At 41.6% G+C, this 25,754-nt stretch overlaps 1 protein-coding gene across 1 annotated transcript; it reads right to left on the reverse strand.

Moving 5' to 3' along the window:
• Nucleotides 1-17,688: 17,688 nt before the first annotated feature.
• On the reverse strand, nucleotides 17,689-18,560 carry LOC123253387 (60S ribosomal protein L6-like). Its single transcript, XM_044682584.1, is given in 2 exon segments — nucleotides 17,689-18,523; nucleotides 18,525-18,560. Coding segments are annotated over 2 exon segments (858 nt in total). The 3' UTR covers nucleotides 17,689-17,701.
• Nucleotides 18,561-25,754: the final 7,194 nt, after the last annotated feature.

A 25,754-nucleotide genomic window follows, 5' to 3' on the forward strand; every position in this document is an offset into this window, starting at 1 on the left:
AGAAAATCCATCAGGACAGTGTCAGGAACTAGAGAGAGGTGAGCCAGCAGGGCCTTAACCTCAAGGAGTTATGAGGTTGTACCACACAAGGGAGCTTGAGCTTGAGACTGGGCAGAGGGAGAGGAGAGATAAGACAGGGCTCCAGCAACTCCAACTCAGACATAAGGTGAGAGTGTAAGGACTAAAGGCAGAGGGCTGGGGCCATTTATGTACACTAACAGCAAGGTCAGGGATTCACTGTTCTAGGGGCCCAGATACGAGCTGATAGTTGGACCCACCTTCCCAAAAAAGTAGTTCTGCCTTGGACATACTGTCCTTGCTCTTGCCCAACCTGCAAACCAGAACTGGTTCCCAGGACAGTGGTGGGGTTTACACTCGAGGTAGTGGCTGTGATTAATAGTAACAGTAACAAAAACTCATATTTTTATATTTTAAGGAATCTGTATTGTGAGCCACATCTGTCCTGCATCTCTATACTTGCCCTTAGTACCTGCCCCCACCAAGGACACACCTACACTTCAATTCTCCCCCTTATATGAACCTGTTCCACATGTCTGTTATTTCTATAATCACACACGATTTTGCTAGACCTGCTGGAAGCCATTGAGGCTGTGAGGTTTAGCACGGCTACTCACAAGCTCTGACAATCCAGCACGGCAGGTTGTCAGGAGGATGGAAATTCCACACTCAGTTTACCCCATGTGATTCTTTTTACAGTGACATTCACTTGCATTGAAATTATTGCAATCAATATCTTTATCTGGCTCAAAGGAGACACAGAAAAACAATACAGGTTCATGGCAAGAACAATCACAGGCATAGACTACCCACTATCCCAAAATAAACCCCTGTACAACCCCCTAGAGTATAGAAATTTCCCCTAGAATCAGACCAGCAAAAAACCAGCAGTTAGTGAGTTAATGCAAGTTTCTAAAGTTCCCAGCAAGAAAATACCTGGCCTGAGTTTGTTCCCAAACTCCTACAGACCAAAGAAACAGTGAAACACAAGGAAATTAAGGCAATGACAAATTAGCACAGAATCATCCTACCAGAACTGCATTCTTATTAACCCCTTAGCAGAAAGAACAGCATGGGAACAAAATTTGGACCAGATTGATATTATTGTATCTTATTGGATGTAATCAACTACCATAAATATCTCCTTGTTTATGATGGGAATGAATAGTATAACATAATTATATACATGATATAATTAGTTAAAATATAATTAACTATTATGCTTAGCTATAAACTGATGTTCTAGTACCTTACGGATGGCTGAAAAGAATAAGTTCCAACTAATTAGTAAATGCCGATCTTGTGATGTTTCAAAAGTTAATATGTGATTTTGAAAGTATGGGAAAATCAAAACCTATATGAGATCATAAAGAAAAAAGGGTATAAAAATGAAAAATCAGCAGATGGCACTAGAAGGAACAGCCTCTGCAATTTGACTTGCACTCTGGCTCGTTTTCACTCCATTCTTCACCACGCCATCTCACCTCCGAGACCCAACCAAGCAAAGAGTGGGCTCTTTGCAAAGACCTACATATTTAGTGTCATCTACCTACCACAGTCACCCTAGACATCTTCCCTGCCGTGTCTCAGAATCTCCAACTTCCAGAATCCTAATGGTCATTGGACATTAGTCTAAGAAGTTGCTGAAAAGAGTTCTCTCTTAAGTAGCCAGGAAAAATGGCCTTCTATCCTTTCCTTGAAGGCCCCTCTATTGCAAGAGCATCTCTTATTTTCCAAGACAGCCTATTCCACATTTGGACAGCCCTTATGGGCACATGGTTTCTTCCTTAGATGAGAACAAAATCCATTCCATTGCAACTCCTCATTATTCCCATTTCTACCCTTGGGACAAAAGAGAACCAGTTTAACCCTGCTTCTATATGGCAAGCCTTCAGATTCTCAAAATCAGCTGTTTCTTTTCCAACCTAATCACTCCCTATTCTCATAGATAATCTTCATATTGAATCCCTTCTCCATTGTGGTTGGCCATCTCTGGCCTCTCTTTTTAAAAAATCCTTAATTTCTGTCTCAAGGCAGAAGAACAATAAGGGCTAGGGATTGGAGGTTAAGTGACTTGCCCAGGATCATCCATCTAGAAAGTGTCTGAGACCAAATTTGAACCCAGGACCTTCCATCTCTAGGCTTGGCCTTCTATATACTGAGACACCCAACTACCCCATCTCTAACTCCTCATTGTCCTTCCCAGAATGCAATGTCCACAATGGACCACAATACTCTGAATGTTGTCAGGTATAGCACAGTAGGACTCTTGCCCCTAGTCTTGGCCACTCTTCACTCTTCATTACACTGAAGACTCCAGTAGTTGTTTTGGTTGTCAACCACTGAAGCAATTATACTTTCTGGAGATGGACCCCTGGTAGCCACAGATTACTGATCTTCTAATCCTGAGTATGAAGTTCAGAGATCAGTTTAAAACCTGACCGTTCTCCTGGTTCATCTTGCTTTCATCCGTGGGAGCCCTGTTATCTCTGCATTGTAACTTTGTTATCAAATGCATTAGCTCTCCCTCCTGACTTTGAGCCCTTAGTCAGACCAGCTCTGAAAAGCAGTGTTTATTGCCCATCCTAATAGTAATTAAAGGGGAACCTGCAATGTTACCCTTTCCCCTCAAACACACCTACCCTACAACCTGTGCTTAACTGCTGCTGCTCTTAAAACACCTGCTACCATCTCTCTAACTAACCCTCTATTCTCCTATATGTGAATTCTGCCCCTCAGTCCTTATATTTCCACTTACAAGCACTTATATATTGACCTCAGCCTCAAGACATAGCTAATCTATATCTCTGGCTTTGCCCATGTGGTCCCCAAAGGCATATCCTTGATAACAGTTCTTTGTCTCTCATCCCCATCTGCCTTGGATATTCATGTCTATCTGCAGTCCCTCAATTATACCAGGTCTCTCCTAAGCTTTTGCTCTCTCCTGAGGACTCTGGAAGCTTTGTCAAGGCCAGAATAAGTCTGGTGTCCACCATGTTCATTCAGGAACTGATATCTTGTCTTCATCATCTAGAAAGGTGATGCAAGAGAGAAGAAGCTAATAGTTGGCAGGCCGGAGGAGGGAGAAGTTAGTACAGTGGCCCTACCTTTGGTGAGGTCTGAGTTCGTACCAGGCAAGGAATTTTGGGAACGGGGCTGGCCAGAGAAAAAGAGAAAAGATGGGGCTCCAGCAACTTGAATTCAGGGACAAGGCCAGGATTTGTTGGGCAGGGAATACAAACAGAATGCAGAGGGGTGGCATCACCTAGGTGGTGACCAGGACTCAGGCCAGGAACTCATTCTTCCATGTACCCACAAACTGATAGTGGGACCCATTGCCCTGATCTACAGTTTTTCTGTCTTGGATACACTGTCCTTTCTTTTTTTTTAAACCCTTGTACTTTTCGGTGTATTGTCTCATAGGTGGAAGAGTGGTAAGGGTGGGCAATGGGGGTCAAGTGACTTGCCCAGGGTCACATAGCTGGGAAGTGGCTGAGGCCGGGTTTGAACCTAGGACCTCCTGTCTCTAGGACTGACTCTCACTCCACTGAGCTACCCAGCTGCCCCCATACTGTCCTTTCTTTTTTAAAAAAAAACCCTCACCTTTCATCTTGGAGTCAATACTGTGTATTGGTTCCAAGGCAGAAAAGTGGTAAGGGCTAGGCAGTTAAATGCTAGAAGTGTCTGAGGCCAGATTTGAACCTAGGACCTCCCATCTCTAGACCTGGCTCTCAATCCACTGAGCCACCCAGCTGCTCTCAACTGTCCTTACTGTCCTTTCTTTTTGCCCAGTCCTCAAGCCACAACTAGTTCCCATGACAATGGCAGGATCTAAACTAGAGGTAGTGGCTGTGATTACTTTTAGCAGGTACAAAAATTCATATTTTTATATGTTAAGATTCACTGACTGCTGTCTTTTAAGGAATCTGTTGTGAGCCCCATCTGCCCTGCATCTCTGTATTTACTCTCAGTTCCCCCAACCATACCTGCACTTCAATTCTCTCTTCACTATATAGTCCCACATACACAATTGTCCACATCTCTGTAATTTCACACACACACACACACACACACACACACACACACACACACACCACCTATGTGCTTAGTTTCAGAGACATTGCTGCCCTGGCTCTCTCTTCTCTCTAGCATCACCTGCCAGCACATCTCCCCTGCTGCTGGGGAACCCTAGGTTCTCAGAATCTCTTAAGTTCCAGAGTTCCATGACTGGTAGGGACAACAACAGATAAGTTGTCTATCAAGTAACTCAAAAAGAATCCCTTCTTCAGTGACCAAGGAAAATGGCCTCATGGCTTTGCTTTGAAATCCCCCAGTGAAGGAGGACCTGCTTTCTCTAGAAGGCAAGTGTTTCTGCTTTTGGTAGCCCCAATGGCGGTAAGATTTCTTTCATACATGGAACCCCCACCCCATTATTATTCCTAGTTATGCTTTTTTGGGTCAAGGCCAACCGATTTTAATCCTGCTTCTCAGATTCCCCAAGGCAGCACCTCTCTTTTCTCCTTACTGTCTATTCTTCTCCAGCTATCACCCTCAGCTTTCATAACTCATCATCATATAGTATAGTCTCAAGGTCCTTCTATTCTGGCTTCTCTCCTCTGGCCTCCTTCAAGCTTTTACTGGCCTTCCTAGAATTCATGGCCTAGAATAGAATTCAGGGCACCAGATATGGCTAAGCCAGGCTGAGCCTCCATAAGTGTCAACACTATCTTTTTCTTTTGCCCTCAACTCCAGCATACATTAGCCCTCCCTGTCCTCAGTAGTGAACTAGAAAACTTTGAACATACATGAAGAATAAGTGAAGACAATGCCATCTGTGCTTAGTCTCTTCTGGATGTTCAGCAAATGTGCCACATCCTGAGTGAGGGCTACTGGAACGAAGAGGCAGATACAGGCTGGCAGGCTAAAGCTTGGCACATAGTAGGCTTATAGGCATGCTTTTTTCCTTCCTTTCCCCACCTTTAACATTGACCTTCATCACCATTCATACGGGAGATGGACTGTCTCTCACCCAACTTGTTTCTCTGAGGCTCCTGAAATATTCATTAATCCTCTCTACTCTAAGGATTCCCTTAGGGAACCCTGAGTAGATCAAGCCTAGAACTGGATGCTCTGTTAATTCTGTCTAGTCAGAACCAAGACTCTTTGTTTTTCTAGGTTCTCTGGGTGCTCAGTAAATGTGTCAAGACAGAGGTGAGGGTGACGGTTGCTCATAAGGAGAAAATGGACCCATTACCAGAACTTAGGATGATTCACAAAGTGGGTTTGTCTATGACACAGAGACTAAAATACCCCACCTTTCCACCTAAAATTGGGACAAACCAGAGACAAAAGATGAATGTCTGGGCAGTCTAAGCCCAACATGGAGTTGGATGGCACAGAAGGGGCAATAGGTATAAGCTGTAGGATCAGAGATTCTAGATCTAGAGCTAGTAGCCTCATGTTGCCTCTGGATCCAATTTCTTTCATTTTACAAAAGGAAACTGAAGCCATGGGAAATGAAGTTAACTCATTCAAATTTGAATCCTATCTTAAACAATAGAGCCATACTTTTCCCATCATACCACCCTGAACAAGTTCATTCTCAGGAAGAAACCAGGAGACACAAGCTCCCAGGAATGCCTTTGGGGCTGGAAAGGGCAGGTAAGATAGCTATCGAGCAACCAGAGCTGGGGTACAAGGGTAGAAAAGTGGCTACTTTGGCATTAACCACAAGGCAGGGAAATGGTTAGTTGGAAACTAGACATAAGGCCAGAGCCTTATTTATTATTCCTGCAACCAGGATAGGAGGTCATAGTGGGCCCATATAACCTGATGGGGAGTTGCCATAGTGTTCTGGATAATCCCCTAAGCCTCAGACCAGGAGATCTGCCATGGTCATCATCACCATAATTAATAATAACTCATATTTTTATATCGTTTTAAAGTTTACAAAGCTCTTTCCCCATGAGAAACCTACTTTATGACTCACATCTGGACTTCCTACACTCGGGCTACTACACATCTGTACTTTAAGACTTGATTCAATTTCATTTCATTTACATCAGATTAATCCTACAGAGATCTTTTGATCTTTTGCTTCCTGATTCTGTCATCCTTTGTGTTAGCTGTCCCCTCTGGCTATGGATCCTCCTTCACATCAGCCCTGAGATTCTGTACTGGATTCTTGCTGCTTTGGCCAGCTTCTCCTCCCACTACCTTCATCGCCATATATCATCCTGTACCTTGGCTGTTATCCTTCCCTCCTTGTACACGCTTTCTGCATATTTGTACTGTTGAAAGTTAGACAGACTTAGTGACCCATAGTTCCTACATCTGCTTGTCAATCAGTGTTGGGAGATGCTCTGTTGGGGAAAATAACACCAGATCTACAGATTTTTGCTTTATCTGCTCTGTCATAGACCTCAACCTGTGATGTTTGTGCCCCCACTTGCAAATTGTCATGTTCTCCCACCTTGGGGAGGAACTGAGTTAAAAGGACCCAGCATCCTCTGCTGCCACGAACCTATCTGAATTATCTTTATCTCACTACAAAAGTTTGAAGTAGACGAAAGCCCGTATTAGCAGGCAGCACCTGTAAGTCTCTTCCCTCAGGGAACTGTAAAGGTTCAGACCCATTGCAGCCAGGGGTAAATTTATGGCAGGATGAAATGCCTCCACTGATAAACACTGGAATGTATTAAAAGTCACTTCTGTTTCTGTAATTTAACGTCTGCTTCTGCCACTCTTATAAGGAATATACATGTATGCTTTTATTTAAATGTACCAATCCACTCCTTTGGCACACGCAGCAAAGGAAAGTTTCTTGCCTGTACCTCTATAAAAACCACTTCAGCCCCTTTGTTGGGGGTGACTCCCCTCTGGGGCCGCCCCACTGGTCAGTAATAAAAGTAATAGTTCCTATAATTTGGACTTCTGGATGTCTGTTGGTGCTGCATCCGTTTGCTCCAAAACAAGTTACCAATAAAAGATGCCCCCATCTAGAAGCTCTTTGCTGATCTCCAGTGATCAGACTTACACGAAATTCCTTTTAATTGCCTTTGTCCTGAGTTTTGCCTGGTGAAGTCAGCCTGCAGTTTTTTGGTTTTGCTATGGGCTTTTCACACCTGTCTATCACTACGGGAAGACCTCTCCCAAAGTCAGCAATTCAGGCCTCGCCTGAAAGTGGGCTAGAGTGTAACCCGCTTACCAATGATTAGTGAAGCAATGAAGTGGTGGAGAATTTTGTTTCCCAACACTGTATTTGGGTAAAGGAGAAATAGGTCCCCCAAACCCAATTTTGACTTTTTTCCCACTTGTGCTGGAAGAAGGCTCAAGCAGTAGGGTAAGATGAGTAAAGATCTTTCGTGGGCTTCGCAGGGGGGAATACTTGGGAAAATCCTACCAGGTAAGTCCACGAGTGAGATATGAGGCTGTGTAGAGATGGGAAAATTTATGGACAAAAAGAAAAGAAATATTCTGGCCAGATAAGAGATGGGTCTGGTTATGTATGGTGATACTCAACCAGAGGTATAGTCTTTTTTTTCAAATATTTTATTTTTCAATTACATATAAAAAGTTTTTAACATTCATTTTTAAAATTTTGAGTTCCAAATTCTCTACTTTCCTTCCTCCCCTCCTTCCTCATTGAGAAGACAAGCAATTTGATATAGATTATGCAAGTGCAGTCTTGCAAAACATAGAGGTATATTCTTTAAATATCTATAGCCTATATGGGATTCTCAGCACTTTAGAGAGAGACTATGGAATAGCACTTGCCCCTCAGTATCTTATGGAAAAGTGATTAGGAAAAAGAAAGGGAGATTTAGAAAAACCTACAGAGTAGCTGAGAGGAAGGACCAACTAACCTCATATCCTACCCAAATTATGACCTGAGCCCAGACCTTTTGGGGATATTGGGGATAGATATTAACAATGAGTAAATATTTGAAAACTCATTGGATCAGCCCTGTGGACCATGTGTAGTAATATTCTGAGGTACTGAAATTTTAGAAGCTGAAAACTTTTATATTTATCTAAAGTACAGAAGAAGTTTTGGCTAAAACAATTTGGCTTTCACTTATGAAAATGATGAAATGGTTAATTATGTTGGTAGGTGTTATTATCATAATATCAAAACCTATCAAGCATTTACATGGGCTTATCTAAAAGGGAAACATGATAATTGATTACTGTCTCGGAAAGGTGCAAAGAAAAGATCTCAGAAAAATTTCTTTCTTTGTAAACTTACAAGGTTTCTTGGAATCATCTGGTCACAAATTCTCATTAATTCCGGAGTAAAGCTTACTGTGTTGTGAAATTCCTGCTGATTAAATGGGATACACATTTATCCTATATCCTTTTCTTCTTCTTCTCCTAGAGTCTAAACTCATCCTGGTCTAAAATCCATCTCTAGAAAATAATTCTATTTGCTGTAATATGTATAGGATTAAATTTCTGCTGTTTCAGAACAATGTGGGAATAATTAAACAAAGATGAGAGAGTCTATGAAATAAATCTCTTAATTGGTAAGGTTAAAAGTCAGGTACCTTGGCTTTTTGCCTTTTTGATTTAAGGAATAGAATTTCAGTGCAATCAGTTATCTTAGTAGAGCATAACTTAGAAGTTATCTTGTGTTACTTTAATGGGCAATCTCATTTTCCTTACAGTTGTTATTTTATCTGGTTAAAACTTGTGTGTCCAGCATGTCCTGAAATGCAGGCAAACTATTCAAGAGTTACCTTAAAGAGCATCCCTTTGTCTAAAGCAGTGGTTTTGGTTTGTGTCTATTTGAACACAGTTAATGACATCATGTTTTACTATAGACAACTCATTTCCTATAAACCATTCTCTGGTTATAATTTGGGATTGTTATATTTACACTCTAATTGAAAGCCTGTTGTTTGTCATTAAACATCTTAAAGCAAATCCACTTGTGCAATGTTGAACCTAGGGATGAAAAGCTTTTACTTACCATGAGTACGTGTGAGCAGATCCTTAAAGTATCTCCTCCTCCTAAGGAGAAATGAACAGGAATGAAAACAAATTTTTTTCAAGAAAGCAACAAATGAGATAATTTTAAATGTCAAACAAATTCTTCTAATGGAATCAATAGGCCTTGAGCTTTTTCTAATAACAGATTCTGAAAAAGCCTTGAATGTGTTCTAATAGTAAGTTCTAGATGCTGGGTTCAGAATTTTACATATAAAATTACATTGTATAAATGGAGATTTTGAACCTTGGACTGTATCCCCCATAAGTCCCTTAGTATTTCCCCAAATTCCCTTTAATATCTCCTGTGCCTCCACGTTTGTGTGGTCACATTATTGTTTTATAAATTCTGTAGCTCCTCCCACTTCCTCTTTTTGCTCTTGGGAGCGGGCTGGTTAGTACCTTTTTAGTTAGCTTTTTATGTTAATTTATTATTAATAAAACTTTATAAAAATATAATATGTAGTTATTGCATATTAATTTTAATCTCTACATCATCGACACTTTGAAAGAGAGTTAAAAATAGTAAGTGATATCAATATACGCATGTGTGTATGTGTGTATATACACACACGCACACAGATATATACACATTATCTATGTATCTGAAATTCTCCGAAGTTTCAAATGAACTATGGCTTGCTAAATTGATGTTCTTCTTATAGCTCGATTGTCAATAGGATCAGAACCACAAGCTCCAAGCTAGTTTTCACTGTATGAATAAGTTATTGGAAAAGTAGAATCAAGGAGAATGTATTAGGTTTCCAAAGGATTTTAGAATTGCCTGGATTCTCTGCAAGTTATTGTTCAAAGAAAAGTCTTTGGGCTTTTACCCTGATTAACCAGGCAACACTCAGGCCAAAGATGGATCAAACGGAATTTATTATAAGTACATCAATGTAGCAACACATTGATGGGCTGATCACTGGAGATCAACAAATGGCTTACAGGTGGGCCTGCTTTTATGCGTAACTTTCATATTGTAATAAAGACAATTTGTCAGCAAAAGATGCTGGGGCCTTACATCTCAGCTCCTCCCCAAGGTAGCAAGTGCATGACAATTCGCAGATAGGATTACAAACATCATATGTGGTGGTGGTGGTGGGGAGGGAATGTGACAAAGAGCAGGTAATATAAAAAGCTGCAGACTTTTGCTGTCACCTTCCCCAAGAGAGCCTCCCCAACAGTGACTGACAAGCAGGTCTGGGATCTATGAGTCACTGAGTTAACATAACTTTCAGTGTCTGCCTTGTGACTCACCTCTCCCCAGCATCTGGGTACCTACCCCCAGGCCCCAAAACACAAGCGCACCTCAGTTCTCTCCACACTATGGTCTTGAATACACACACAGACACAGACATACTCAGACAGACAGACAGACACACACACATACGCACACACACACATGCTCCAAGGTCTGGAATCCCATGGCTGGTAGGGACAGCAAAGAACGCCTAGTCCACAAAGTCACCGACCCAGAGTTCCCTCGGCAGTGTTCAAGGAAAAAGGCCTTCCAGCCTAGCCTTGAAGCCCTCCACTGAGGGTGCATTCCTTATCTCCTGAGGTAGCACATTGTACTTTTGAACAGCTCTAATATTGGGCTGTAAGGCTTCTTCCTTACACAGAACCAAACTCTGTAACGGCCCTCCATCATTCTAAGTTTTGTCCTCTGCCTCCAAGGAGAACAAGTTTCAATTTAATTTTTACTGGTAGGCCTTTGGGGTCTTCAAGACATATAGCCCTCTAAGCCTTCTTCAGCTTAAATAATGCTAATTTCCATAACTGATACATAAACATGAGACTCTCCATAAACTCCCTCCCCATTTGGGATGCCCTGGACCATAACTTTTCAGTGTACTTTCTAAAAGACCCAAGGATGGACCATAACTGACCAGATGTGGCCCAAGCTAGGCAGAACAGAGGAGGAAGACCCCCTCCTTTATCCTGACCACTCTGCCTCTCCTAAGGCAGCTTCACTAGTAATCTGGATACCTTCTCACATTGGTGATTCCCACTGGGACCACCAGTCACTGAAATGCCCACAGACCTTCGTTAGATAAGCTGTTGTCTCATTACCCATCCATCTCCTGAAGCTACCGCTTTGAAGAGAGATGTTTACAACCCAAGTTTGAGATTTGGTATTCCATCTGAATAAGCTTTATTTCATTGAATCCAGTCAAGCTTAATTGAAATACTCCTGGATCCTATTGTGTACTTATTCCTTTTAGCTTTGAACCCTTATACAAACCAGCCCCCAACCAACTCCATGCTTGTTCTCAAACCCTCATGTACATCAGCCTTGAGCATTTGCTGTTACCTTACTCCTCAAACACACCTGCCCTGTCCATCTGTGCTTACTTGATGCCCTTCTCACTCCCATGTGCCTCTGGAACTACCATAAATATCATCAGTATTGTCCTGACGCTGGTACATTCAGCACTACACAGACTAAGGCTTCATAAACATCTGATCTATACCCCAGTTCTTACCCAGAAACTAAAACCCCTCTTACAGCGCCACTCCCCATCTCTCCTTATTCTTTTGCTCTTCCCCTAACTCTCATCCCTCTGGGATTTTTTCATTACCCATTGATGCACAGATACATATCGTAATCTTTGAAATTCCATTTGGTATAAGTGATGGACAAGGAGTTCAGGATCTGGTAATACAGGGAATGAAGAACAGCATGGGAAATAGTTTTTTACAATGCCTAACAGATAGTCTAAGGAAGTCCAAGAAGACCTGCCAGAGATGTTCATTAACAATAGGATCCTGGGAAAGGCCCTAAAGTACCTTGGTCTCAGGTTTCACTTTTGTCAAATGAGTGGGGTGGAATTGAAGACCTTTGAGGTCCCTTTTAAATTTCAATCTGGGGCCCTATCTTCCTCTGAGAGTGAATATACCTGAGGTAAGAGCTGTCTAGCTCAGGGTAAGAATAGAGTAGCCTCTGAGGGTGGGAAGTGGAAACATCAGTATTCCAAGGTTGCCAAGGACAACAAGGCAAGAGGGATGTTGTTCATACAGTAGAATTATGAAGTGATCCTGGCTCTGTAGGATGTGATTGGGGTCCAGGACAGTGGTAGGGCTCATCCTAGAAGTAGTCTATTAGTATCTTAGTTAGGGCAGTATCTCAACTTCTGATAGCCTTAAAGGTTTCTAAAGCATTTTATTTCCCAGAAGAGTGCTGCCTTGTGACTCCCCACTGTGGAGCCCATTTGTATTTGCCTTCACCTCTTGATACACTTTGACACTTCAATTCTGTACTCAGTATGATCCCCAAAACACATCTGTCCCATCTATACCTCATGTTGCTTTAATATAGATGTAGTTGATATCCAATGGACCTACCAACCACTGAAATACCCACAGACCTTTGTCAGATGAGCTGATGTCTCAGCACCCATCCCCTACTTAGAATTTCTCAGATGTTTATGAGCAAGGGGTTTATAATATTTCATCTGATACTTCATCTGATTAAGGTTTCTTTCACTGGATTCAGTCAAAATCAACAGAAATTGTTTTGGATCCCCTTATTTGTGGATCCCTCTTTCCTTTGAACTGTCAGAGACACCATCCTTCTGACTCTGTGCCTGTCCTCAGACTTCCTAATGTGTATCAGCCTTGAGCCCACTTGTGCTATTCCCTTGTCCCCTCAAAAACACCTCCCCTATACGCGTGAGTTTACCTGTTGCCCTTCCCAATTACTCCCCTGTACCTCTGGAATTAAGCCTAATGCCTCATAGATACCAGTTTTGTCCTGAAGTTCTATCATTTGACATTGCTGGCATATTTGGCTCTGTTCTGATTCCCAATGTTCCACTGTTCTATACCCCAGTTCTTACCCAGAAATCTCAACTCCTCTTCTCCAACCCACTTCTCATCTCTCGTGATTGTCTTTTCTTGCCTCAAATTGACATTCATCTTAGAATTCTTTCTGTATCCATGGGTCTCCACATACCTGTTGTTCCTCCTCACTTACCTATTGTCTCCAAAGCGTACATTGGTCCTGAAATTCCATGTGGCGTCAGTGATGTACAAGGTATTCTGGGTCAGGTACTAGGAAAAAGGAAGAACAAAATTGCCAATAGTTCATGAAAATACTGGGAGGTTCAGGAAGACTTGGGTTGTGACATACCTTAGATACTCATTAATTATAGTATCCTGGGCAGGGCACTTTGTTCTCTTGGTCTCAGGTTCACCATTTGTAAATCAAGTAAGGTGGTACTAAGGACATCTGAGGTCTCTTTGAGCTTCCACTCTGTGGTCTTATGTGCCTATAAGGGGGAGTGATCTTGAGGCAACAACCTTTTATGTCAGAATGGGAGGGGAGTGGACTGGGAGGATGTGGGAAGACTAACATTCTAAGGTTGCTAGGGAGAAGAAGGCCAGAGGCCTGTTGTTCATATAGGAGAATTATGAGGTTGTGTTGGTTCTGCAGGACCTGATTGGTGCCCAGCACAGTTGCAGGGCTCACCCTTCAACTAGGTGCTCTTATTATCTCTCAGTAAGAAGGGCAACATTTCCCATTTTGGTAATGTTTGGAGGTTTCCAAAACACTTTATTCCCTAGAAGATTGCCTCATGACTCTCCTCTGTATAGCCCTTTGGCATTTATCCTCAGTCCCTTCATACACTTCAGTGCCCTCTTCACTCTGATCCCTAATACACATCTGTCCCATCTGTGCCTTGGGTTGCCTTATAGACATAGTTGACATCCAGTGGACCTACCAACCACTGAAATACCCACAGACCTTTGTCAGATGAGCTGATGTCTCATCACACATCCACTACTTAGACCTTCTGAGCCAGATGTTTATGATCCCAAAATAAGACTTGATATTTCATCTGATTAAGTTTTATTTCATTGTGTTCAGTTAAGCTCAACTGAAATTTTTTTGGATTCCCTTTTCTGTCTATCCCTCTTACTTTGAACCCTTTGAGGCATCATCCCTCTGACTCAGTATTTGTCCTCAAATATAATTTGCATCAACCTGGAGCCTTGCTGCTATCTCATCCCTTGGAACACACCTGCTTTTATGCATCTATACTTAGCTGCTGCCCTTCCCATTCACTCTCCTGGAAATCTTGAAGTAAACCCCTTGCCCTGACATCATATCATTTGGCTTAATGCTGGTACATTAAGCATTGTACTGACTGAGATTCCTCTGTTCTATACCTTAATTCTTACACAGAAATCACTCCTCCCTCCTCTCCAACCCACTCTTCATCTCTTTCCTTGCCCCTAACTGCCATCCATTGTAGAATTTTTAGAATTCTTTCCTTTTCTATTGGCCCCCACATACACATTGTGTCTTTTTACATACCTATGGTCTCCTTGGCATGATTGTTCATGAAATTCCATGTGGTATCAATGATGTACCAGGGGTTCTAGGTTCTGTACTAAGGGAATAAAGAGCAGTATTGTAGATAGAGTATTACAGTGCTGGACCCAAGGCTCAGCAAGACCTAGGTCTAGACATACCTCAGATAATCATTAAGAATAGAATTCTGGGAAGTTCCTTAGCTCTCTTGGCTTCAGGTTCCACATTTGTCAAAGGAGTGGTTTGGACTTGAGGACATCTGAGATGCCTTTGAGCTTTCAGTCTGTGACACTCTTTTCCTTTGAGAGGGAATATGCCTGAGGCATGCTTTCCTTGTCAGGGTGGGAGTGGAGTGGGCTGGAGGAAAGTGGTAAGACCATCATTCCTGGGTTGCCAGGAACAACAAGGTCAGAGGTGTGTTGTTCATACAGCAGAATTATGAGGTCATTCTGACTATACAAGATTTTATTGGTGCCAAGCACAGTGGTAGGTCTCACTCTCTGAGGCATCTCTTTTAGTGTCTCTCATTAGGAAGGACACTATTTAAAATTTATTCAATGTTTGAAGGTTTCGAAAGCAGTATATTCTCTAAAAGACTACCTTGTGATATCCCTCTGGAGAGCCCTATTGTTCTTTCCCTCGGCCTCTTGATACATACGGACACTTCAGCTTTCCTCAGTATCATCCCCAAACCATATCCATCCCAACTTGTGTTGCCTCATCATCTATATCATTGGTACCCTCGGGCTTGCCAACCCCTGCAATACCTACAGACCATTGCTGGATGAGCTGATGTCTCATCAAACATTCCCCTAGTTAGATATTCTGAGCCAGATGTTTAAAAGCCAGATATAAAACCTGATATTTCATCTGATTAAGGAATCTTTCACAGGGTTCATTCAAACTCATCTGAAGTCTTGTTGGAACCCCTTATGTGTGTGTAATTAGAATCTTTTACCCTTGAACTACAATTTCCAGCTCCCCACTTTCCTCCTGTCATTAAGTACTGACATGGTCAGGATACAAATTCTCCCTTTTCCCGCCTCTCTTCCTCTTGTCTCCTGTCATTGCGTTGGTGGAGCGGGCTTTTTGAGCAGGTAGATTAGCTTGGGCACACGGTTTTATTTTCTTAGATAATTACCTTTTTAATCCTTTACTTCTAGTGATTATTAATAAATCTTAAAAAATAAAATATATGGAGTTATTATATATTAATTTTGATCTTATATTTATGGCTACCATGAAAGGATAGAATTCACAAAAAAAAATTTAAGTCTTTGAGTAAAGAACAGGGAGTAGATGAATTTTAAGAAGCCACATTCCGGCTGTTTCTGGTGCCTTGCTACTGCTGTTTTTCAGTGGCCACCCAACCTTCCTGCCCACCAACTTTCATTTGAGTGGTTTAGCAGGGGGCTCTTGGCAAAGAGGGATAAGCCTCTTCTCACACCCATCTACTTGCTTTGCTGGTGCCACTTACTGCTGACGATTTAGCCTGCATTGTCCCTGCCCAGCCTGAAGCCTCTGCTTTCTTGGGACCAGACCCCCCTGCTGTGAGCCTGCATGGTGTCTTTTCAGCACACAAGGTAGGAGTTCTAAAGAAGCTGGTGAAGTATAAATCCCCCTTTCCCTTGCTTGCTGGGGCTTCCCAAGCTGATTTTTAAGCTGACATAAAACTGAGTTATCATGGGGCTACTGGTTTTAACCCTGTCTGGGGGAAGGGACAGAACTTTTCTCCCACTCATTCCTTGTGAGGCTTTTACTCCTAGGCAGTGCATACTAGGGTAGTGCCATTCACTAACAGGAAGTCTACTTGCAAGCGTGACTCAGTTTTCTGCCTCTCTCAAACAGCTTCCATTTCTGGAGATCCTTATCAAGCTCACACAGCTTATAGCTTTAGGGTTCTTTTTTTACTTCTGTTCATTGGGATTTTTCTACTAATTGGATGCCTTGCAGTTGATAGCTTGAGCAATCCTGTGATTCAAGGGTGAGATTCGCCTCCCTACGCTCCCTTGTCATTTCGTCCTGCCCAATCTCTGCAACACATCCCATATGGGATTTGTTCACACTATGCTCAGTGCTTGTATGAGGAACTCCAAAGGTGTGAAAAAAGGAATCTAAATGGATGATCATACTGGGGAGGGGAGGGAACCTTAAAGAGATCTAGAAGTTTATTGATGCTAACTTTTTGAGTTTTGTTTCCCCTCCATAATAGGGAAGAAGTCTGTTGGAATTGGAGAAAAGGACTTTGGTATTCAGTGCCTGTATCCTGTCATGCTTATTGTATTTGTTGACTTTTTGCATTAAGATCTAATTTTGTTTTTTTAAGTTCATATATTAATCTAATCATTACCATTCTATTACACTAAATCATTTTAAGCTACTGTGTTTTGGCCATTAGTGATATGTACTGTTACACTATCTTTATTTGTACCTTTCCCCTATGCCTTTACTGAAGAACATATCATTGTGAAAGTCCATAAACATCTTGCACTAACCATATTTTTCCTGGCAAAACAGTAAGTCCTTATGAGCGCTGGGTCTGTCACCAGATCCATCGAGGACACATGTTGCCTTAACAGTCTTTTCTTCCATTTTGCCTTTGTTAATTATCACATAGATGATGGATGGACTCCGTCAAATTGGTTACAACCTGTATACAAGTTTTGGAGAATTTAATGAGCTAAATATCTCAATTGATTTTAAGGGGTCTTCGGATGTGATTTTCAGATATCTAATGGGTTCAATATCTCAGACTGATCATTTGCCTGCCTTTGAGTTCATTGTAATAAAAGGTAACGCTCCATTATGTAGTTGAAGTGGAGTGCAATGGCACTATTGTATTACCCCATCTATGCATTTATTAAAAATGTAATGAATGAGACATCTGAAGTAATTTTCACTATTTAGTCCTCGGCTCCATCTGTAATGGATGGTACCTATTGGAGACAGGTTTTCTACACTGTTACAGTCTCATACCAGAGGGAGGGAGGTTTCTTAAGAGGCTTAGTTACCTCAGAATGGGTTATAATCTCATCCAGGAGGTGGGAATGATTTTTCCTGTGAAGCCTAGTAGCTTCGCAATTTTTAAAATATATTTGTAATGCTTTAGCTTATTCTGCCATCCACCAGAAGGATGTAGATTCTTTGTGACATTTTAGAACCAAAATGTTTTCATCAGCAGTACAGAGGTTTGTGTTTTTTCTAGGCTCCTCTGCCAAATTTTGGAATGATAGCACTAATAGACATTGTTAAAAATATCTCATCAAGGCTAAAAGATGTGCTACATCTGTAGAACTTGGGACAACTATCCATGAGTTCATAGGTTTTTTTTTTTAGCTATTCCAAATATTTTAATACGAGTTCTTTGCAAGGCATTTAAAACACCAGTTTGTGAGGGAAAACTCCATTGGAGAGAGAGAATACAGAACGCAGGTAGCCCCGGAGCTGAGGAATTTTCTTGATCTTGGGCAGGATCTGAGAATCCACGGCTTTCTGATCAGCCTTACGCTGCTCTGTGATCTCATATTTCTCTTTTTCTGTGTCAAAAATCTCTCCTTCTTGGTGTTTAGGTTTACGCAGCCTCTTCTTCTTGAAGTAAGCATCAGTAAGATGATTTGGAATTTTTACACCAGAAAGGTTAACCTTGGTAGAGGTGGCAATGACAAATTTCTGATGGGTCCTTCGCAGAGGAACCCGGTTGATGGTCAAAGGTCCTGTGATCAGTAGCAAACCACTTGCCAACTGCTTCAGGAAAACCACTTGTTTGCCCCTGTGGCGGCCAGTGAGCATGATCAGAACTGTTCCTGGGGTAATGCTAGACCGGAGTCTCCTCACATGCTGGCTGAAGGGCTTTTTCCCGTGACTTAGCAGCTTTCTAGGCACATCCCCAGTAGGATAATACCTAGGCATTTTCTGAATCTTTACCACACGGGTTCCTCCATTCTTGTCACCACCAACTGGCTTTGAGATAGTAGCAGGCACCTTCTCTTTCTTTTTCCTTTCAATCCTGGTTTTTGGTGCAGCATATTTCCTCTTGTACATAGCTCGCTGGGAATACATGGCAGACCTTGAGTACCTGCCAATCCCTCGAGCCAGAACTGGGTTGCGGCTGCAATGCTTTCGAGGCTTTTTCACCACCTTTTCAGCCACATCTTCCTTTTTGTTCTTCCTTTCCTTCTTTTCCTTTTTGACCTTTTTTTTCCTTTTGGTCCTTCTGGGTATTTTTATCCGCCATCTTGAGAGACGGGAAAGAGGATTCATGTCCAGACTTCTGGTCTATAAGCAGGGGCGGGAGGCCTCATAGGGTTTTTTTTAACCCTTAACTTCTGTGTATTGGTTCCTTGGTGGGAGAGTGGTAAGGGTGGGCAATGGGGGTCAAGTGACTTGCCCAGGGTCACATAGCTGGGAAGTGTCTGAGGCTGGATTTGAACCTAGGACCTCCTGTCTCTAGGCCTGACTCTCAATCCACTGAGCTACCCAGCTGCCCCTAGTTCATAGGTTTTTTTTAAAATGTCACACAGCAAGTGGCAATATAGAGACTCATGTGAATCCTATGTAATAGCAGGTTTGTTTGCTATTGTCATTAACTGGGCTGTTACGAATTTCTGGAATTTTGGTACTTCTTTAAATGTGCATTATTTGCTGTACTGCTGTTTTATTAAGCTGTTACTTTGTGGAAACCATTTGCACTCACACTGTGGATTATGGCCAAGTTAAAAAGGAAATGTATCTCATTTTTGGGTGAGAAACCTTAATATTCTACCTCTCTTTGGCTGACACAGTGTGCCACAGTGGATTGTAAGCTATATATTTTTGATTTTTAAAACATTTTTATTATTGTTTTCCTTGCATGTGCAATATAGTATCTGAGTCTTCTTTTTTCTTTCATTTTTTTTGGTACTTTGAAGCACAAGTTACCCGTATTAAAGGTTTTTTTTTTTTAATTTTGCCCTAGGGTAAGTTTAAAATGTGCATTAGCTCTAATATCAACACATATTCAAAAGCTTTAAACTATAGAAACCTGACATTCTTTGTTTAAAATTATGGGATTTTGCTGAATAATTCTGTCTGATTCCAGGAGAAGGGATTACAAAAAGGGCCACTGTATAGTGCTAAAGAAGCACAAAGCTAACCTGCATAGTGCCAATCGAGAACAAGGTCAAAGACACCAACATTCCCAGTGGGATTGAGAAGATTCTGAGCCAAGACAAGAGGACTTGAACTTGTCTGCGGTTCAAGGCTGCAGCTGTTTGACATACGTCAGAGGCAGGTCTTCCCTGTCCCACATTCTATCAAGCACATCACTTTGATTGCCATCCTGGCTCCCATATCCCTGAGAGAAAAGGTAAAATCAGACCAAGGAATACTATTTCCCACTTGCTGCTAAAAGTCTGGCCCCTTTTCTGTCTTTCATAGTGTGGCAATTTCCTGTAGCCCTGGCTGCTGAGTGGGTAAGTGCATAATTGATACTACAGGCTTATGGGACATAAATCACTTTAATTCGGCTCTGATTCAAGGACTTGTTATAAGTTTATTTTTCCCTTACTTAGATTTTTTACACATAAGACTTTGATATTTTATATTTCATCCACAAGTTATTTTTTCTATTTTATTTGGATTTTTTGATGTTTTTGATTTCCTTTTGACAATTGATTCATATAACTCATAACTCAGCCATGCATCCCTGAATGATCTCTGTGTTTCTCAATATCCTCCTGAAGGAGGAATGTATTATTATCCCATAATGCAAAGTTTAAATTCTTTTGAGAGTAATTTTAGGATAAGAAATTACCTATCTCCCATAATCCATAAAGTGAACTGTTTGGGGAAGGTGCCATGAAGATGCTTACAGAGACCACACACTGCACCAGAAGATCCAGAGTGAATTTTGGGATGTAGTGATTTGAACTGTGGGGGGTTGAATGCATTTGTTTTGAATGTACACACTTAAGCCAAAGGGGACTGCCCCCAATTGGTTTTTGTCAAGGTAGCAATCATTGGCTTTGTTCTTTGTCTCTTTTATTTCGCATTATCGCCAAATTAGTGTAATTTCACTCTTGGAAACTGCAATATTGTATATGCCTTTCGTTAAAAATCTTTAGAGTTTTAAGTTGATTGTGTTTAAAATGATCCCTTGAGGAGACTGGTCTCCCAAAGGAACAGAGGGGGGAATGCGCAATTATAAATCTTGTACCCTGGAACGCCATTTCCCAGCACCCCACTCTCCTCCTTTCATTAAGTACAGACATAGGCAAGTAATAAATTCTCCCTTTTCCTGCCTCTCTTTCTCTTGTCTTCCTGCCATGGCTTGGGTGGAGCGGTTTTTTGAGCAGGTACATTAGCTTGGGTACATGGTTTTATTTTGTTAGATAATTACCTTTTTATTCCTTTACTTCTAGTGATTATTAATAAATCTTATAAAATATAATACTTGGAGTTTTGTATATTAATTTTAATCTTACATGTGTCTAACCCTCTGAACTCTGAAGCTTCTGAGACACCATCCCTCTGACTCAGTGCTTGTTCTCAATCTTCTTTGAGCCTCTGCTTTTAAGTTATCTCCTCAATCATACCTGCCCTGTACTTACCTTCTGTCATTCCCGTTCATTCCGCTAAATATATGTAATTAAGCTTAAGACCCTCTTAGATATCAGTCTGATCCTGAAGTCCAATCATTTGCCTCAAAGGTGGTACATTATTCTTTGTTCTGACTGAGTCTCAATATTCCTCTGCTCTCCACCCCAATTCTTACCCAGAAATCACACACCTTCCTCTCCAAACCACTCCTCATCTCTCATCATTCTCTTTCCTTGCCCCTAACTATCATCCATTAGAGAATTCATTCCTTAACCATTGGCCCACAGCATCACTCTGATTCTGTACTTGTCTTCAAAACTCTTCTTGTGTATCAGCCATGAACCTTTGCTGGTACCTTGCCCCTGCAATACAGCTGCCCTTTACATCTGTACTTATACGCTGACCTTTCCATTCATACCCTTGTACATATGGAACTAAACCTTAGATTCTCCTATATATGTCTTGTCCTGAAATCTTGTCATTTCTCTTAATTCTTGTACCTTATACTCCATATTGACTTAGTCTCAGTATTCCTCTGTTCTATAACTCAATTCTGACCAAAAAAATCGCAAGTCCTCCTCTCCAACCCACTCCTCATCTCTCATTATTGTCTTTTCTTGCTTCAGAATGCCATCCAGCTTGGAATTTTTTCTGTACCCATTGGCCCACAAATACATATTGTTCCTCCTTACTTACCTATTATCTCCTAAGCATACATTTGTCCAGAAATTCCATGTAGTATCAGTGATGAACAAGGAGTCCTGTGTATGATCCTAGGGGATGGAAGAGCTGCATTGAAGACAGTGTAGGCTCAGGAAGACCTAGGTCAAGATCTGCCTCAGATACACATTAAGTGCAGGATCCTTGGAAAGTCACTTAGCTCTCTTGGTCTCTTTTTCCACATTTGACATATATGTGGTTTGGATCTGAGGACTTCTAAGGTCCCTCTAGCTTTCAGTCTGTGGCTTTATTTTCCTCTCGGTGGGTATATGCCTGAGGCATCACCTTTCCATTTAGGCGTGGGAGTAGAGCGGGCTTAGGGGAAATGGCCCAACCAGCATTCTTGGTTTGCCAGGGATAACAAAGCCAGAGGTCTGTTTTCCCTATACCAGAATTATAAAGTCATCCTGGTTCTACAGGATCTGATGGTGCCCAGGACAGTGGTAGGGATCATCCTAAAAGTATCTTCTCTTATTATGTCTCATTAGCAAGGGCAGCATCTCCGATTTTGGTAATGTTGGAAGGTTTCTAAAGCACTTTATTCTCTAGATAACTGCCTTGTGACTTCCCTCTGCCCAGCCTTTCTTTACTTGCCCTCAGGCTCTTCATACACATTGTCTCTTCAATTCTGTCCACGATGTGATTCCCAGTACACGTCTGTCCCATCTATGCCTCGATTTGCCTTATCACATACATCGTTGATATCCATTGGGTCTATCCACCACTAAAATACCTACAGACCTTTGTCAGATGAGCTGATGTCTCATCACCAAGCTGGCCTTTCTGGGCCAGATGTTTAGAAGCCAACTTTAAGTCTTGTTATTTCATCTGACTAAAATTTATTTCATTGGATTCGGTGAAGCTCCGCTGAAATTTTTTCCAGTTCTGCTCTCTTTGACCATATGATCTTTGAGCCTTCAGAAACCTGCCCTCTGACTCCATGCTTATCTTCTATCAGCCTAACATTCATCACTCTGGAGCATTTGATTGTGATTTTGACCCCAAGCACACCACTCTTGCACATGTGTCCTTCCCCATTTCCCTTTCTCCTCCTTTCTACCTCTGGAACTAACCCTAAGCCCTCACAGATGTCAGTCTTCTCCTAAAATGTTATCATTTTGCTTCATAATGGTTTATTAGCTTCCTAGACACTGAGCCTCAATATTCATTTCTTTTATACTCCAATTCTTACCCATAAATCACAACTCCTCCTCTCCAACCCATTCCCAATCTCTCATTATTCTCGTTCTTTGCCCCTAACTGCCATCCATTCTAGAATTCTTTCCTTTCCCATTTGCACACAAATTCATATTATGCCTTTTTACTTACCTAGGGTCTCAAGCATAAGTGGTCCTGAAATTCTGTGTGATATGAATGATGTATAAGGTATCTCAGGTCAGTTCTTGGAGATGGCAGATCAACATTGCCAGCTGTGTAATAGAGGACCCAAGGCTCAGGAAAACCGAGGTACAGATCCTGGGCTAGTCACTTAGGTCCCTTGGTCTCAGATTCCCCACTTTGCAAATGAGCGGTGTGGACCAGAGGACATCTAAGGTTCCTTTCAGGTTTCAATCTGTGGTTTTATCTTCCTCTGAAAGAGAATATGCTTGAGGCTTCAGCTTTCCATGTCAGTGTGAGAGTGGAGTGGTCTGGGGGAAGTGGGAGGACCAACATTCCTGGGTTGCCATGGACAACAAGTTCAGAGGTCTGTTTTTCTTAGAGAAGCATTATGAGGTCATCCTTTCTTTGCAGGATCTGATTGGTGCCCAGAACAGTGGTAGGGTAGGTGCCCTTAGTGTCTTTCCGTAGCAAGGACAATCTTCACATCTTGGTCACGTCTCAAGGTTTATTAAGCTCTTTATCCTCCAGAAGACTGCTTTGGGTCTCATCTCTGCCCAATCCTTCTGTGCTTGCCTTCAAGCCTCTTGAGACACATTGACACTTCCGTTCCCTCCACATTATGATCTCCAGTACACATCTATCTTATTTTGCCTTGGGTTGCCTTAATGAATATGTAATTGATAACCACTGGGCATACCAAACACTGAAATACCCACAGACCTTTGGGTCAGATTGCCTCATTACCATACCCTATCTGTCCCTTCTGAGCCAGATGTTTACAAGCCAAGTTTAAGAATTTGTATTTCATCCGATTCAGATTTATTTAATTGGATTTAATGAAGATCAACTGAGATTTTTTACAACCCTTCCTCTGTCCATCTCTCTTATCTTTTATCCCTCATACCCATCATTCTTATGAATCCATGCTTGTCTTCAAACCACCTAGCATTCTTCGCCCTTGAGACTTTGCTGTTCCCTTGTTTCTGGCCTAACACACCTAACTGGCATATTGTAATTATCTGCTGCCTCATTCACTCTCCCAGATGTGAGTTTTGTCCTGAAGTCTCATAGCTTGGCTTAATGCTGGGACCTTAAACTCTGTATAGGCTGAATCATAATATTCCTCTGTTCTATACCCCGCTTATTACTGAGAAATCACAGCACCTCCTACCATCCCATTCCCTATCTTTCCTTGATTTCTTTCCTTGCCCGTGAATTCCATCCATCCTGCAATTTTTCTTTACCCATCATTCCACAAATATATATACTCTGCCTCCTTATTTACTTAGGGTCTCCTAAACAGAAATTACTACTAAAATTCCATGTAGTACCAATGCTGTACAAGAAATCCTATGTCTGGTATTTGAGGAAGGAGGAACAGCATTGGAGACTGTATGACATTGTTTAACCCTGGTCTCAAAAAGACTTGGGCCAAGACCTATTTCAGATACTCATTAACTCTAGGATCCCGGGGGAAACCCCTAACTCTCTTAGTTTTAAGTTCTCAATTTGTCAATTGAGTGGGGAGGAACTTAGGATCTCTAAGGTCCCTTTAGCTTATTCATCTGAGAGGGAATATGCCTGAGACCCAAGATGCCTAAGTCAGGGTGGGAGTAGAGTGGGATGGGGGGATGTGAAAGTACCAGCATTCCAGGGCTTCCATAGTCAATAAGGCCAAAGGTCTGTTGTTCATACGGTAACTTTATGAGGTCAACCTAGCTCTAGAAGATCTGTTCTAATCAAAATCCCATATGATGTAATAAGTGGGGCTAAAAGGGATGTGTTGTCTTAATGCTTCCACGTTTCCCCTTTGATCATTCATGGCAACTTCCCTAAGAGAAAACATGTGGAGCCATTATCTACTACTACTGAGTCTAAACTTTGATTTGAGACAGAGGAGCATAGAGGAGGAGGAGGAGGAGGCTAGAAGTTGCAAGGAATTAGTAGGGAGGCTGTGACAGGAGCTGTGATAAGTGAATGGGAGTGGGAGGGCCTGGGAGAGGGCCTGGACAGATTAGTTGAGGAGAAGGAGGGACTTGGGCCTATATGAAAAGAATGGGAAGAGGAGGGAGGAGCAAAGGAATCAGTGGGGTGGGGGAAAAGGGTCGGGAGCAGTGACCAGGAACCTGGCAAAGGGGAAAGAAGGGAGGACAGGAGAAGCAATGTTAGGGGAGGCCAGAAAGCAGGAATTTTCATTATTTCCCTTGATATTCTTGATCTCTTGTTTTCCCAAATGAACTTTGTTATGATTTTTTCTATTTTTTTTCTAATTTTCTAAATTTTCTAAAAATTTCTAATTTTTCTAATTCAGTAACAAAGTTTCTTGGTAGTTTGATAGGTATGGCACTGAATAAGGAAGTTAATTTGGGTAGGATGGTCATTTTTATTATGTTAGCTCATCTTACTCAAGAGCAATTGGTGTTTTTCCAGTTGTTTAGATCTAGTTTTAATTGTGTGGAAAGTTTTTTGTAGTTGTATTCATATAGTTCCTGTATATTTTATAAATATTTCATACTATCTAGGGTGATTTTAAATGGAATTTGCACCTAGATCCATTGGGATATTGAATTCTACCTTATCCTACAGGGAGGTTAAGAGGGAAAAACCAAAGTGGGAGAGTGGGACAGGAAGTACCAAAAGGGAGGGAAAGAGAGGAGGGAGAGAATTTAGACCATAAAGGAAAATAAGAGAGTAACAAGAAGGGAGGAGGTGGGATCTGAAGTAAAATTAAAAAAAAAAACAAGTAAGGGTTTTCTGAGGATAAGAGAGACATGGATAAGTTTGTACACAG

This window comes from Gracilinanus agilis, chromosome X (genome assembly GCF_016433145.1).
Source record: "Gracilinanus agilis isolate LMUSP501 chromosome X, AgileGrace, whole genome shotgun sequence".
Classification (NCBI taxonomy): domain Eukaryota; kingdom Metazoa; phylum Chordata; class Mammalia; order Didelphimorphia; family Didelphidae; genus Gracilinanus; species Gracilinanus agilis.